The sequence below is a fragment of the Acanthochromis polyacanthus genome, chromosome 7, assembly GCF_021347895.1.
Source record: "Acanthochromis polyacanthus isolate Apoly-LR-REF ecotype Palm Island chromosome 7, KAUST_Apoly_ChrSc, whole genome shotgun sequence".
Lineage (NCBI taxonomy): Eukaryota > Metazoa > Chordata > Actinopteri > Pomacentridae > Acanthochromis > Acanthochromis polyacanthus.
In genome coordinates this window covers 29,530,296-29,543,772 of record NC_067119.1, presented here as the reverse complement: position 1 = coordinate 29,543,772, position 13,477 = coordinate 29,530,296, and the positions used below count along the sequence as shown (strand labels likewise).

At 41.0% G+C, this 13,477-nt stretch overlaps 1 protein-coding gene across 1 annotated transcript; it reads left to right on the top strand.

Annotated features, from left to right (window-relative positions):
* Positions 1 to 113: 113 nt before the first annotated feature.
* On the top strand, positions 114 to 2,803 carry si:ch211-170d8.2 (uncharacterized protein LOC571755 homolog). Its single transcript, XM_051950459.1, has 3 exons — positions 114 to 989; positions 1,992 to 2,136; positions 2,223 to 2,803. The coding sequence occupies exons 1-3, from the start codon at positions 572 to 574 to the stop codon at positions 2,566 to 2,568; spliced, it is 909 nt and encodes a 302-aa protein (XP_051806419.1). The 5' UTR covers positions 114 to 571; the 3' UTR covers positions 2,569 to 2,803.
* The last annotated feature ends 10,674 nt before the right edge of the window (positions 2,804 to 13,477 follow it).

Genomic DNA, 13,477 nt, shown 5'->3' with positions numbered 1-13,477 from the left:
TTCTTATATGAGCTACTTTTGTAATTTCTTGTTTAAATCCACAGGGGTTTTGTGACCTTCTTAGGGTCATTAGATGCCTGCATGTGACCCTCACAATCCGACTCTCTTTGTTTTCCACTCTCAGTTTAACGCCTCGTTGTAAAATGGTCTAAAGCAGTACGTGCGCATCGCTGTTGAAGCCACACATGCTTTTTAAAATGTTATTGTTCATGTTCTGGGCGCATGTTTCTGTGCTGCATGTGCTGTAAATAAGATAGCTCTTGATTATCTAAATATGGAGTAATTAGAGTCATTAGCTAAGTAGCTGAATGTGAATGTACAGGTCGGCGCTCTTCGGGGCGCCTCATTATGCAGGCGCATTAAAAGAAAGCAGTGGGGGTCAAATGGGTGGTTAAGGGCACGGACAAAAAGAGGGGCAGGGACTGAGAGGAGGGATTCAAATTTTAAGTGGTTTGTTGCCCCCATTGTCAGAGGGTATATAGCCCGCACACCAAACTCCACGAACGTTTGGAGAGGTGGCGTCACCGAGAAGCTGCTTGAAGAACCGAAGGCAGAGACTTTGGATTGCACCATGGCCTCTTCAACCTGCATTTGGATTGTTTCATTTCTCATCACAGCGACGACAAGTAACTTTGGAGTATTTGGTCGCGCGGTGGACACGCTGGAATTTCTGTCACAGTTGTCCAAAACTCCGCACGAATCCCCCGAACCAGCTTTACGCACGGCGGCGTCTCGGAGGAGGATCGCGGAGGCGCACCGGGAGCGATGCGCAGAGCTGACGGCACCTTGGCTGAAAAATATGCAACAAGCTCCCAGTGATAATGGAACACTGTTGCAGCTCCGTGTTCGTCCATTTTCACCTGGATCCTCACGGGGTTTGGTTTTTCCGGGAAAATCTCTTTTCAACTTTATGCGGCGGGTTTATCGCTGCTGTCAGGAAGGAGTGAACTGCAGGAGCGTTAAAGGGATTCAAGGCCTACTGAGAGCAGGTACGACAGATTCATTTCACAGGAAACTTCTTACACTGTGTGACTGGATGTTGTTGGGTTGTGTTGAACCACCTCTTAGTGGGTGAGGCTGTAGAGGCCAGTCAGGGAAAAGTGAAGATCAGGCTGATGTCCAGGGTGGTTAATTCTACTAAACAGACATCAGTGTAACATATAAATGCAGCTGTTGTGTAATCAAAGCAATCCTCACATCTATGAACATCAGCCCCCGACAGGCCCTGAGGACACAGGCCTGTAACACTGGTGAAACATTGTCCAACTTGATGCCATCAGCTAGTTAACATTTTGGTTGAATGGCTTTTGATCCAGCTGATTTGGATTTACGAAATTTCTACCATGAAAAGCTGTATGTGATACTCATATGATTTTAAGTAAAATAGAAGTAGAAACAGTGCTCCAGAAATCCTTTTACTTTAATAATCAAATTCACTTAGATACTCATTGAAAACCATCCTTAAAATTTTTCCAATGTGGATGACAGAAGAGCAGGCGGCTGCAGCAGTTTTGCAGAGATATGTGTAATATTCCCAGATAATAAGGCCTATTTAGATAAAAGGAAGGGAATTGGAGCATAGATGAGTACACAATTTAGCAAAACACAGATAGAGCAGATACTTAAGCAGCCACACACTAAGCACACATAGTGCTGAAAGACACTGTGAAGGATTGTCCTCTGGCAAATGTCACAGGCTGTTTTTCTGAGCAGAATTGACAGCTGAAAAGCAGTTTTGGGGGGGTGTTAATGGCTCAATTAATGCAGCTGTATAGAAGACTGTGTTATCTGCATACAAATGAGCTGGCTTAATGTCCCCTCCCAGGATGGTTGAGATATCCTGCTGACAGATTAGCAAGGCACTGGGAGCAGAAACATCACATCTGTGGTGAAGATCTGACTGCTATTCCTGAGTTTGAACCTGGTGTGAGTGGATGTGATGCGCCGCGACTCTGACAGACACTTCAACTGCTTCTTCTGTCCGTCACCAGATGCAGGCGTGGAGATTGTCCTCACCAGGGAGATTTTATCACTGATAGTTAGAAGAGCTGAGCTTCACCTTCACCTCTTCAACCCACAACATCTGGACATCCGCCCCATGCTTCCATCCATGGCAAAGCGCAGCCTTCCTACGAGGTACAAACGGCTTCTAACCCAAATTCCTTAAGTGACACAAATATCTAAGCCCTGCTTGTAACCCAGTTGTCTCTTGCCTCCTTCAGGTTCAGTCTGGGGTCTCGGGGTGATGTGGTGGAGCTCAGAGTGGATCTGCTGTTCCTTTTCCATAGTCTGCAGGAGGTTTGGGGTGGCGCTGAACGCAGTGTCAGCTTGGTAAACATGCGACGTGTGGGATTTTTCTCCAACAGGGATCCACTGGGTGAAAAGCCCTCTTTAACAGCTCTGAAGCATGCAGACGGTGATGGGTGGGGGGATGGGGTGGCCAACACGCTGCCTGATCTAGACCTGGGCTTGTTTCTGAGCTGCAGTCAGGCTGGATCGGAGGTTTCCTGTGGAGCTGGAGGTGTTCACCTCTCACACATTCCTTTCATGGCTTTCTACCACAGATGACGTTGAAGTCAGGACTTGATTGTGTTCTGTATGGGAACATTTTGTCTGTTCAGTCTAACTAAAAAAAGACCGACAGCTGTCTCAAAACCTAAAAGGAAATAATGCACTTCAATGTAAAATCTATTAATTTATAAATGTGTTGCAAGCTTTATATTAATGTGTAAATTGTAAATATGGCATAATGTAAGTTTATTGCGCTATTCTTTGGTTATTAAAACTCTAACAATGGCTCATGACAGAAGTTTACAGCCTCGTCAGTTCTAAGAAGTACTTCAGTCTACTTTGTTCAGCTGTGTTCCTCTTTTAGATACACAATGAAGATATGTGCTTCCATTTAAAGAAGTTTTTACAGTTGGTGTGAAAAGGTGGAAAAAACAACACCTGAACAAACAAAGGGCTTGTACATGTGTTGTGAATATGCTGAACATAGCTGTAACCAGGGTGGAAACTGGCCATCTGGCATACCGGACACTGTCCCGGTGTCTAGTGGGGCTGGTCAACAGGTTCCCCCAGACCTGTAATCAGTAAATTGTAATGACGTTTTAAATATCACAGGTCGTTTCTATTATCCCAGCGCAGCTTTTCCAGTGTTTACGTCGTTGGTTATCAGCTCAGGAAACACACAGACCAATACGAATTCAGGCATCCCACGTGACGCTACTCAGCCAATGAAATCTCTGCATTGTAGCCGCTAAGCAAGCTCAGCGTTCAGAAAACTGTTTAGAGGCAAAGGACAGACAAGAGGACAGAGGAGATAGAAAGACAAATAACGCAACACCGAGAAGAAAGCAGCCCTGCACATGCTGTTATGTTCGGCTAAACATACAGTTCTCAACTATGAATATAATCCAAACTAAATATCGTACCAGATCAGGGCCGGAGTAGGATTCATTTTCACCCCTGGAGCTCAGCCCACTTTAGATCACGACCTATTATCATTAAAATCATGTAAGTATAACCTTACATGTTAAGTCTACAATAGCACACTTTTATGTATAACCTTGTAATCAGCGTATTTTTCTAAAATAGTTCCAATTCAGTGGAAGTAAGGGTTGCTTCACAATGTGGATTTATTTCAACATAAGTGCACATCTCCAACATTATTATTGACAGCACGTACATTTCAACAATATCAGAATCTATATTCTGTTCAAATAAGTGTTCACAGATATCCAGACCTTAAAAAATGAATTAAAAGAATAAATAAAAATATTTCATTTTAAATTTTTTAAAAAAGGGCTGCAGAGTGCAGTAGTGGTTAGCACTTTCACCTTGCAGCAAGAAGATCCCTGGTTCGATTCCCGGGGTGGACCTGGGATCTTTCTGCATGGAGTTTGCATGTTCTCCCTGTGCATGCGTGGGTTTTCTCCAGGCACTCCGGCTTCCTCCCACAGTCCAAAAATATGCTGAGGTTAATTGATTACTTTAAACTGTCCGTAGGTGTGAATGTGAGTGTGATTGTTTGTCTGTACATGTAGCCCTGTGACAGATTGGTGACCTGTCCAGGGTATCCCCTGCCTTCACCCGAGTCAGCTGGGATAGGCTCCAGCACCCCCCATGACCCTAGTGAGGATAAAGCGGTGTATAGAGAATGGATGGATGGATGGAAATTTAAAAAATAAAAAGTGTTGCACTTTCTAATAAAACTATCATCTCTTTTTCCTCTGCAAGGAAGCATTTCCAGCACAACTTAGATCCATAGACTGTATATATAGTGGACGTAGCATCTGGCTCCAGAATTGAAGCCAACCCGGAAGTGTCAAAAACTTGCAATATCACACCGTCCGCTAGGGTTGGCTCCAAAAAGCTTTTTCTCCATAGACCCCAATTCATTTTTGGAAGAAATAAAATGTGATCGACTGATTTTCTACGGCTCAGGATTTTTTTCCCGTTAGTTTTCATGGTCAAAATGAGAGATCAGGTGGCCGATCTTAAAATAAATCAATACTGAATTTTAAATAAATCGTTAAAGTTGGCGGAGCCAGGGGGTGTGGCTATACTTGATAGACAGCAACAGAAGTCTCTGCGGTAAAATGTGGGCGGGATAAGAGAGTCCTCTGCCAATCCTGCCCCTAGTTGCTCTCCGGTCCAGCCTGTTTGATGACGCTTTTTACGTCATTGGCTCCAAAAAATCCAAAACGGCAACCAGGAAGTAGCAAAATCCGGGCTTCATTTTCTCGGCGTTGAAACCAACGGGTGACGTCAGGGTTAGTTTACGCCTGCTTAGATTTCACAAACATGAGAACATGAGTTAAAGGGCAAATCTCCAACACTATTCTTTACAACATCAACATGTATGTATGTACATCCTGTGACTGAGAGTGAGCAAAGTAATCAAAACCATCAACCGACTCATCTTCATCCGTCTCATCCCTAACTTGTGGTTCAGGTTCTACTGCTGTGATCAGTCCCTGAGGAGACTCTGCTCTCCTTTCACACTTCCTATAGTTTCCCTAGACTCGCCTGCACCTGTATCACAATAAAAAAATAATCTGTACAGGCATTTTGAATTAACCAATTAAGGTATTTTCAATGGCAAAATTTGTAGGCTTATTTCATATTACTTTCATTCAATTTGAGTTCATTTGTGGGCTTCCTGTATTTACTATCTTAGTTTTAATGTTTAAAAAATTAAACGGGTCACTGCTATTTTTTGGGCATAGAAAGTAATTATACTGGAACGAATGCTTGCTTGTTCAAACACTCTGTTCCAACAGCTCACCTGTTCCTTCCACACTGACAGGGGTAATCCCCTCACCCTCATCACTACTGGCTCCTGGCTCTGCTTCTGACCCTAAATCACATTTTAAAAATACTCATACTTCTAAACACAAATCTCCTCTTTTTACAAAGCATTCTGATCAGTTCAGGTCAGTTCCATTAATGTAGTGCTGAATCATCTCGCATCTCAAGGCACTTCTCATATAGAGCAGGTCTACACCACATTCTCCATTATATTCATTTGAACAATATTCACTCAATGAACCACTCTGGACTTGTGGGCTCATGGCTGCTGCTTGGTGCTGGATTTCTTCAGACTTTGAGGGGCTACAAGACAAAGTTTCAATGATATGTGGAGTCGCATCATACTATTATTTAAATTGTATAATGTTATGTGATATGCCACAATGTCACACAATTCATTGACTTGATAATGAATTTGAACGGTGGTTTGAAGGCAAAGTTTAATATCTTGTCATACCGTTTCCTCGTCCTCATTTGACGTTTCAAACCGCGAGCTTGTTTTAGTGAAAAAGTCTACAATTTCAGCACATTTGGCTGCATGCGTTTCCAGAGCTTTCCTCTTTTTAATTCTTGCTTTCTTCGCGCCAGCGTTGCTCGTTCTGTTTTCCATCTTTTAAACACCTCTGACTGTGTGGATGGACGTGTTATGTCAGGGTGTGCCTGCAAAAAAAAGAAAAGAAGAAAGAGCTGCCAGTGGAGGGACTGCTGCACCAGTATACGTGATCAGACCAGTGCCATGACTGAACACCGGCAAAAAGAAAACAAACAAAAAGTGAAGGCTGGCCCTTGCAGCCCAAACATCAGACCGGCCCACCAGGAATTGTCCTGGTCCTCCCGATTAGCCACTCTGTATGGAGGTATTTCAGATGCAAAATGTTTGAACACCTGTAACATCGAATTTGTAGTTGTGTACATTGAATTTGTATGTGTACATTGAATTTGTATGTGTATCAGCAAATCTGATTTCCCACACTCTATCAGTTGTGTACTTGTAAAATAATTTTTTGTATGTGTCGATTTTTTTTCTTCCCACAAATACAACACAAAAATACACATTCACAAATCGTAATTACAGATGCACAAATCATATTTACAGGTGCACAAATCATATTTACAGGTGTACAAATCCTTCTCTACAAGTCACATATTTCAACACTGACACGCTCACATTTTGCACCTATTGTTGCAGCACACTAAGTGCAAAACATACTTGTGCACCTGTATTGTAAGAAGTGAAGTTGAGGTGAGAATTTGAATATGTGCAAATCTGAATGTGAACTTGTGCAATAAGTATGTGAAATAATTTACCACTAAAATACACAAATTGCTACTTACAACCACTCGAATCCTCCCCACGAGTCACACATTCTCTGTTTTCTACAGGTGCAAATCCGAAATGTACAGGTGCAAATCCGAAATCAACAGGTGCAAATCCGAAATGTACAGGTGCAAATCAGAAATCGTACTTCCGGTCCCGCTGAGATATTTGGTGCAAAACTACAAAACGATCCGATCTGTGTATAAATTCTATGCTCTGAGATTGACAGACTTTTCGGCCAGTCAGGGAGACGCTTTGCCCGCCCAGCCAATCAGAGGTTTTTATTCCGTCTGAGGTCGCTTTACCGACTTCCGGGTGTGGAATTTCACGATGGAGAGAGTGTAGGCCAGGGGTCGGCAAGTAGATGTGGCTTCGGGCCAAAATGTTTGTAAACAATCGAACAGCGGGCCAACCTGCGGGCGGGTGCGCTCCGATTCCGCCAGCAGCGGAGCTTCTACAGCTGATCGCCGCTGCTTGGGACACACGTTTCTGATCACAGATGTATTGAAAATGACTCCCGAGACACACACATGTTTTGCACACACTGTTGCTCAGTGAAATCTGGCTGGTACAACCGTGTCCGACCAGTAGTGCAAACGCGGAAATGCCCGGCTGCAGCCGACAACACGAGTTTCGTGTTGCGGTGACGGACCGGCTTGGCTCCGTGCCAAATCAAATTTTCTAAAACATCTGGCGGGCCAGATATTATTCCTGACGGGCCAGTTTTGGCCCGTGGGCCGCCAGTCGCCAACCACTAGGCTTTGATTTCAATATACTAAGAGGAATGGATAAGTTATTTGAGTCATTGGGAAATGCGCATTATAGAGATTAGAGCAGACCAGCCGTCCAAAACAAGAACTCCCTACACTCTCTCCATCGTGAAATTCCACACCCGGAAGTCGGTAAAGCGACCTCAGACGGAATAAAAACCTCTGATTGGCTGGGCGGGCAAAGCGTCTCCCTGACTGGCCGATAAGTTTGTCAATCTCAGAGCATAGAATTTATACACAGATCGGATCGTTTTGTAGTTTTGCACCAAATATCTCAGCGGGACCGGAAGTACGATTTCTGATTTGCACCTGTAGATTTCGGATTTGCACCTGTACATTTCGGATTTGCACCTGTAGATTTCGGATTTGCACCTGTAGATTTTGGATTTGCACCTGTAGAAAACAGAGAATGTGTGACTCGTGGGGAGGATTCGAGTGGTTGTAAGTAGCAATTTGTGTATTTTGGTGGTAAATTATTTCACATACTTATTGCACAAGTTCACATTCAGATTTGCACATATTCAAATTCTCACCTCAACTTCACTTCTTACAATACAGGTGCACAAGTATGTTTTGCACTTAGTGTGCTGCAACAATAGGTGCAAAATGTGAGCGTGTCAGTGTTGAAATATGTGACTTGTAGAGAAGGATTTGTACACCTGTAAATATGATTTGTGCACCTGTAAATATGATTTGTGCACCTGTAAATGTGATTTGTGCATCTGTAATTACGATTTGTGAATGTGTATTTTTGTGTTGTATTTGTGGGAAGAAAAAAAAATCGACACATACAAAAAAATATTTTACAAGTACACAACTCATAGAGTGTGGGAAATCAGATTTGCTGATACACATACAAATTCAATGTACACATACAAATTCAATGTACACAACTACAAATTCGATGTTACAGGTGCTCAAACATTTTGCACCTGAAATACCTCCATAACTCTGGGCCTGTACCAGACTGACCAATAAGCTCCAAATGTGTTTGAGACCGACCCTGACACCATTCAGACCACGATTCGAAATACTAAAAGGACAACTTGCAGCTCAGTTCTCCCATTAAGCAGCAGGGATATAAGGGGAGAGATATAACACAGGAAAAAAATGTGAAACTGTTCAATTCAGTGGCAGATCTTCTATGGGGGCACGGGGGGACAGGGGGGCAGGCGGCAGTGCCCCCATCCGTGATCTGATTGGCCACCCCGTGTGCCCCCTCAAAAGTTTCGTTGGAAATTTACATTACTGATTTCTGATTTCCGATGCTCATGAACGCAACTTCGTTGTCCGACTGCACCTGAATGCACCAATGACGTGAGTTTGATGTTTTGATTATATTTCATTTGGATTTGAAGAAGCTTTGAAGACGTTTCCTGATGCCAGAGGAGAAGACGAGCAGCTTTGTACCTTTTAGACAGGGATATTCTTCTAAGGTTTTGATTTCTCAGTCAACCAAAGATGTCTTAACTGATTCTTATGTAATTTTTACCGTAGAATCCAATTCTGCCTCATACATTTTTGTATCATGCATATTTAAGGAGTAATAATTTTGCATAAATTAGTGCTAAAACTACATTTCTTCAAAATGCAGCTGTATTTCACATAATAAATGGCAAATTTTCATATTTCTGTATTTATTTGAACTTAAAACATCAATTTTTATGTCAATATGTGATGCAAAATTGCTGAATATATGATAAATATATATTTTGATTAGCATTTGTTTATGTTTACGACAATTTTATTTTAAAAAATTAAACATATGGATATCAAATTCAAAGACATAACGCATTCCTTTGAGTGGCATATTTGAAGAATTGGTTAACATAACTTATGCAAATTATCTCTTTATATCAATTTTGCATTGGAGCCTATCTCAGCTGACTCAGGCGAAGGCAGGGGACACCCTGGACAGGTCACCAGTCTGTCACAGGGCTACATATACAGACAAACAATCACACTCACATTCACACCTACGGACAATTTAGAGTAACCAATTAACCTCAGCATGTTTTTGGACTGTGGGAGGAAGCCGGAGTACCCAGAGAAAACCCACGCATGCGCAGGGAGAACATGCAAACTCCATGCAGAAAGATCCCAGGCCCAGGCCGGGATTTGAACCAGGGATCTTCTTGCTGCAAGGCGAAAGTGCTAACCACTACTCCATATATTTGAGGTAGAAGTAGTCATTATGCAGAATGACCGTTTTCAGATCCACATGTGATACTATTGCTGTGTTAGTGTTGCAGTTGGGCTGTATTTGTGTTACTTTATACTGCTGGGCAGTTCAGTCCATTAAAAATATGAGAAAACACAGCTGCAGCGGCAATCAGGAGGTACAACATGAACCATACCACTAACTGGAGCTGCAGTGACAGTCTCCCTAAAATGATACCGAGGACAGTGTGCCACTTGTCCAATGTAGCTTTAACCCTCCTGTTGTCCTCCAAAAAATATTGTTTCCCTGACTGAAGAAAATCCAAAAATTCAGCCAAAAAATTCACCAAATATCTGAAAATTTGCAAAACCTTCAGGAAGAAAATTCCAATAATTCCTGAAAAGTTTCCCTTCAAAGTTTTATTTTTAAAAATCCCCCAAATTTGGCAAGAAAGTTCTTGTAAATATTTTCAAAAAATGAACAAAAGTCTTCCAAAAAAATCCTAAAAATATCTAAAGTGATTACATATATATCACTAAAACTTGAATATTTTCTTTAAGAACATTCACAAAAAAATCAACCAAAATCCAGTGAATTTTGCTGGATTTTGGTTGATTTTTTTTAACATTTCTTTTTTACCACCAGAAAATGTTCAAAAATTTCCAAAAATGTTTGAAAATGTGGACATCAGATGTTTCACTGTGAAAATATATCTTTTTTCCCCATTTTTAAACTTTAAAACGAGTCAATTTGACCCACAGGATGACACGAGGGTTAAAAATAGTGCTTCAGACTTGGCAGAGGGGTTATCAGTGGAAACCAAGAAGTTATGTGAGGGTTCAGGCGTTACATGACATCCAAAGACATCCAAGAACAAAACCCTTGCTTGCTCTTTGAGGCAAAATGGTAAGATGAAACTGCTAAAATGCGATAAAAGAAGCCAGATGGATATTTTTGAGCACTTTCTTTGGTCAGATAAGACCAAGATAAATTTGTTTGGCATGAACAGTTAATGCATAGTCCCAACATTTGTGACATTTACATGTATGTCTGGATGTCTAGATACTGTAAAATACTGGCTGACAAGGTCACCAGAAGTGGGTCATACAAGTCATACAGAAATTTCTAAGAAAGAAAAAAACTATAACCTGACCCGAATCAAATAGAACACTTTTGGCTATTTTTGAGAGAAAGGTAGAGAAATACAACGTTCAGTATCCTCCATGTCAGGGTCGAGTGAGTCTATCAGCAAAAACAAAGCTGGACATACAAGTACTGAAAAGAATAAAAAGATACAGGGTGTACTGACCTTTGTTAGATAGAATTCCTAGAGTTGAAACTCCATTTTTATATACAGCAACTCTAAATGCTAGCTTTAACTTAACATGAGCAAATGCTGTTCATCTTCGACTAAAGAGATGCAACTTTGAATCATTTGATATTTACATGATATTGCACAGGGATGTACACCCTTATGTTGGTAAATGTACTTATATTCCTCCACTGCTACTCTTGTCGGTCTACATGTTTTTGTTTTTTTGAGTTTTCAGGTAATTAAACATTTCAAGTTACATAATTCCAAAAATATTTCCTAATTCTGATGCTGTGGATTCACAGAGATAGTAGTCATAAGACAAACTTAACTTGATTTAGCACAAGGCTACTGTTAAATACCAAATGACCTCACAGAAAAAAAACTCAGATGTGTTGGGAGTCAGAAAAACAGCAGCGACACATTCTGATAAAATAGCACATTTATTAAAAAGAGACAGCATTTTTCAGCATTTCCCATTTTGCAGATATCTGCATCTGAGTCAGAAGATCAGGGGTCTCAAATACATTTCTCAGTCCACCTGCTGCTGCCTACAGCCCTCAGAAGAGAGTGTATTTATCCAACACGTGTATCTAGAAGGTAGGACTCACACTGCGCACACACTCACTGTCTCACACACTCACACTGTGTGAACGGCGGCAGACCTTGTTGTTGGCGGTCTGCTGCCTGGACGATGGGACAAGTTGGCTGATGTTTTGCTGTTCAAATTTGTTTAAATTAATCTCACATGTTCAGTTGCTTTGAAAAAGAGAAAGGAAAAAAAAAACAGCAACATGCGGAAAACAAATCTACATTAATTACAGAGCGATTCAAAAGACTTTTTCAGGATGACATTTTCAAGAAGATTGGGTTCATGGCAGGAGAATAGAAATCTGTTGACAAGACATGTTTGTTTTCCCTGGTTTATTTCACTGGTTTACCAGGTCAGAACTAAAGAGGATGACAGAAATGAGGAACCTTTAGCGTCATGTCGGGACACTGTGTTTAAGAATTAGGATGGAATGACAGCAATTCTTTGGTTCTCATGTGGAAAAAAAAAAACACAGAGCAGATCTTCATTCCACTCCAGTTCATTGAACTGTGAGGTGTATTGACAACAACAGGTCTAAAAAGGAGGGATAAGACTGTTTGAAACAAGTTGTGGACATATATTTTTACACACTTTTCTTGACTGGCTTTGCTCCTAGAAAAGTTGAGGTTAGTAACAGACCTTAGATATATAATAATTCCACTGACAGGTGTTTGTGTGGAATGAAAATCTAGCCCTGAAAAGTGTTTAACAGAAAAGAAGGGGGAAAAAAATGAGGCAATTTTTTTTTTTTATATAAGCAAACAAAAGAGCAACCTCAAGGCGAATGATGGTAAAGCACGATGTATTCGATAATTCAAGGCAACAAAGACAAACACACACAAAAAAACTGACATTTAAAAATACATGAGGCAGTGCAAAATGTCACACCAATAAAATATCACGTTTTAAAAACTCAAAATAAAACAGATCCTGAGGAAAAAATTCAAACAAATCCAAGCGTATTATAAAATATCTCCAGGTCAGCCCCACTCCGATTTAAATTATATATAATAGAATGGAAGATCCCATATTTTCAGATATAATCTCATTTATTTGACGTTCTGACAGTCAGTTCATCTGGCTGCCTGTTAGATTTTACTTATACTCTGTACCAACAACCGTTCCTCCCCAGAAGAAAGGCCACAAAGTCTTCCTGGCAACAAAATTTAAAAACCCTATCACCTCAGCTACAACACAAAACCGATGAGAACAGAACAGCCGTCACACGATAAAAAGTGTGATCTTGTACCTTTATATACACACGCAACTGTGTAGACCAACAGAGGAACAGAATATGGTGGCTTTGGTGCTGAATTAAATGAACTTTTTGCATCTTTTCAGAGGAAAAACAAAGGTGCTTATATGTCTTAAATATGAACTGAGATTACAACAACAACAGAAAGAAAGAAATAAAATAAAATACAGAACTGCCAACAACTGACTGAATATTTTCTGGCACAAACTTCTTGCCCACCATCAATCAAATTGGGAAGGAGAATCAAGGAGTGAGAAAGGATCCACAGCACCTGAATTATTAATCGTTTTTTTTCCAAGCACTGCTTATGGCAACAGCAGTACTGGTGAGGGGATGGGGGAGTAGGGGGGAGGGAGGGCATTTAAGACGCATTAGTGAAACAGGCAAAGTTACAAAATCGTCCTTGGAGTAGAGCTAAGCACTTAAGGGAGGTAACTAGATACATAAATAGGAGGGTTCACAACAATTCCACCAAAACTGAAGAACAAAGCTGCTTTTCAGTCTGCGTGAAAGCTAAAAGAATATCATGGTCCAAAGACTCTGATAACATGGCCATGTAGAGGAAAAAAAAAGGCTCAAAGAATACATTTTGTCCCTCGTTCAGTTCAAGGACCAGAACGTGTAGCTTAATCGCACTGAAAGTTCACACTGAATCGACGCAACAGTACAGCCCGTACTGAAGAGTTTTAAGACAACAGAACCGAAAAGGCCGACAGAACAACGTGGAGACTTGAATGATGTGTAACATCTGGTAAA

Excerpts from the sequence above, each read along its gene's own strand:
- si:ch211-170d8.2 (XM_051950459.1), top strand. The coding sequence starts at position 572 with ATGGCCTCTTCAACCTGCATTTGGATTGTTTCATTTCTCATCACAGCG. Across the intron at positions 990-1,991 it reads TCAAGGCCTACTGAGAGCAG|ATGCAGGCGTGGAGATTGTC; the intron begins GTACGACAGATT and ends GTCCGTCACCAG. Across the intron at positions 2,137-2,222 it reads AAGCGCAGCCTTCCTACGAG|GTTCAGTCTGGGGTCTCGGG; the intron begins GTACAAACGGCT and ends TGCCTCCTTCAG.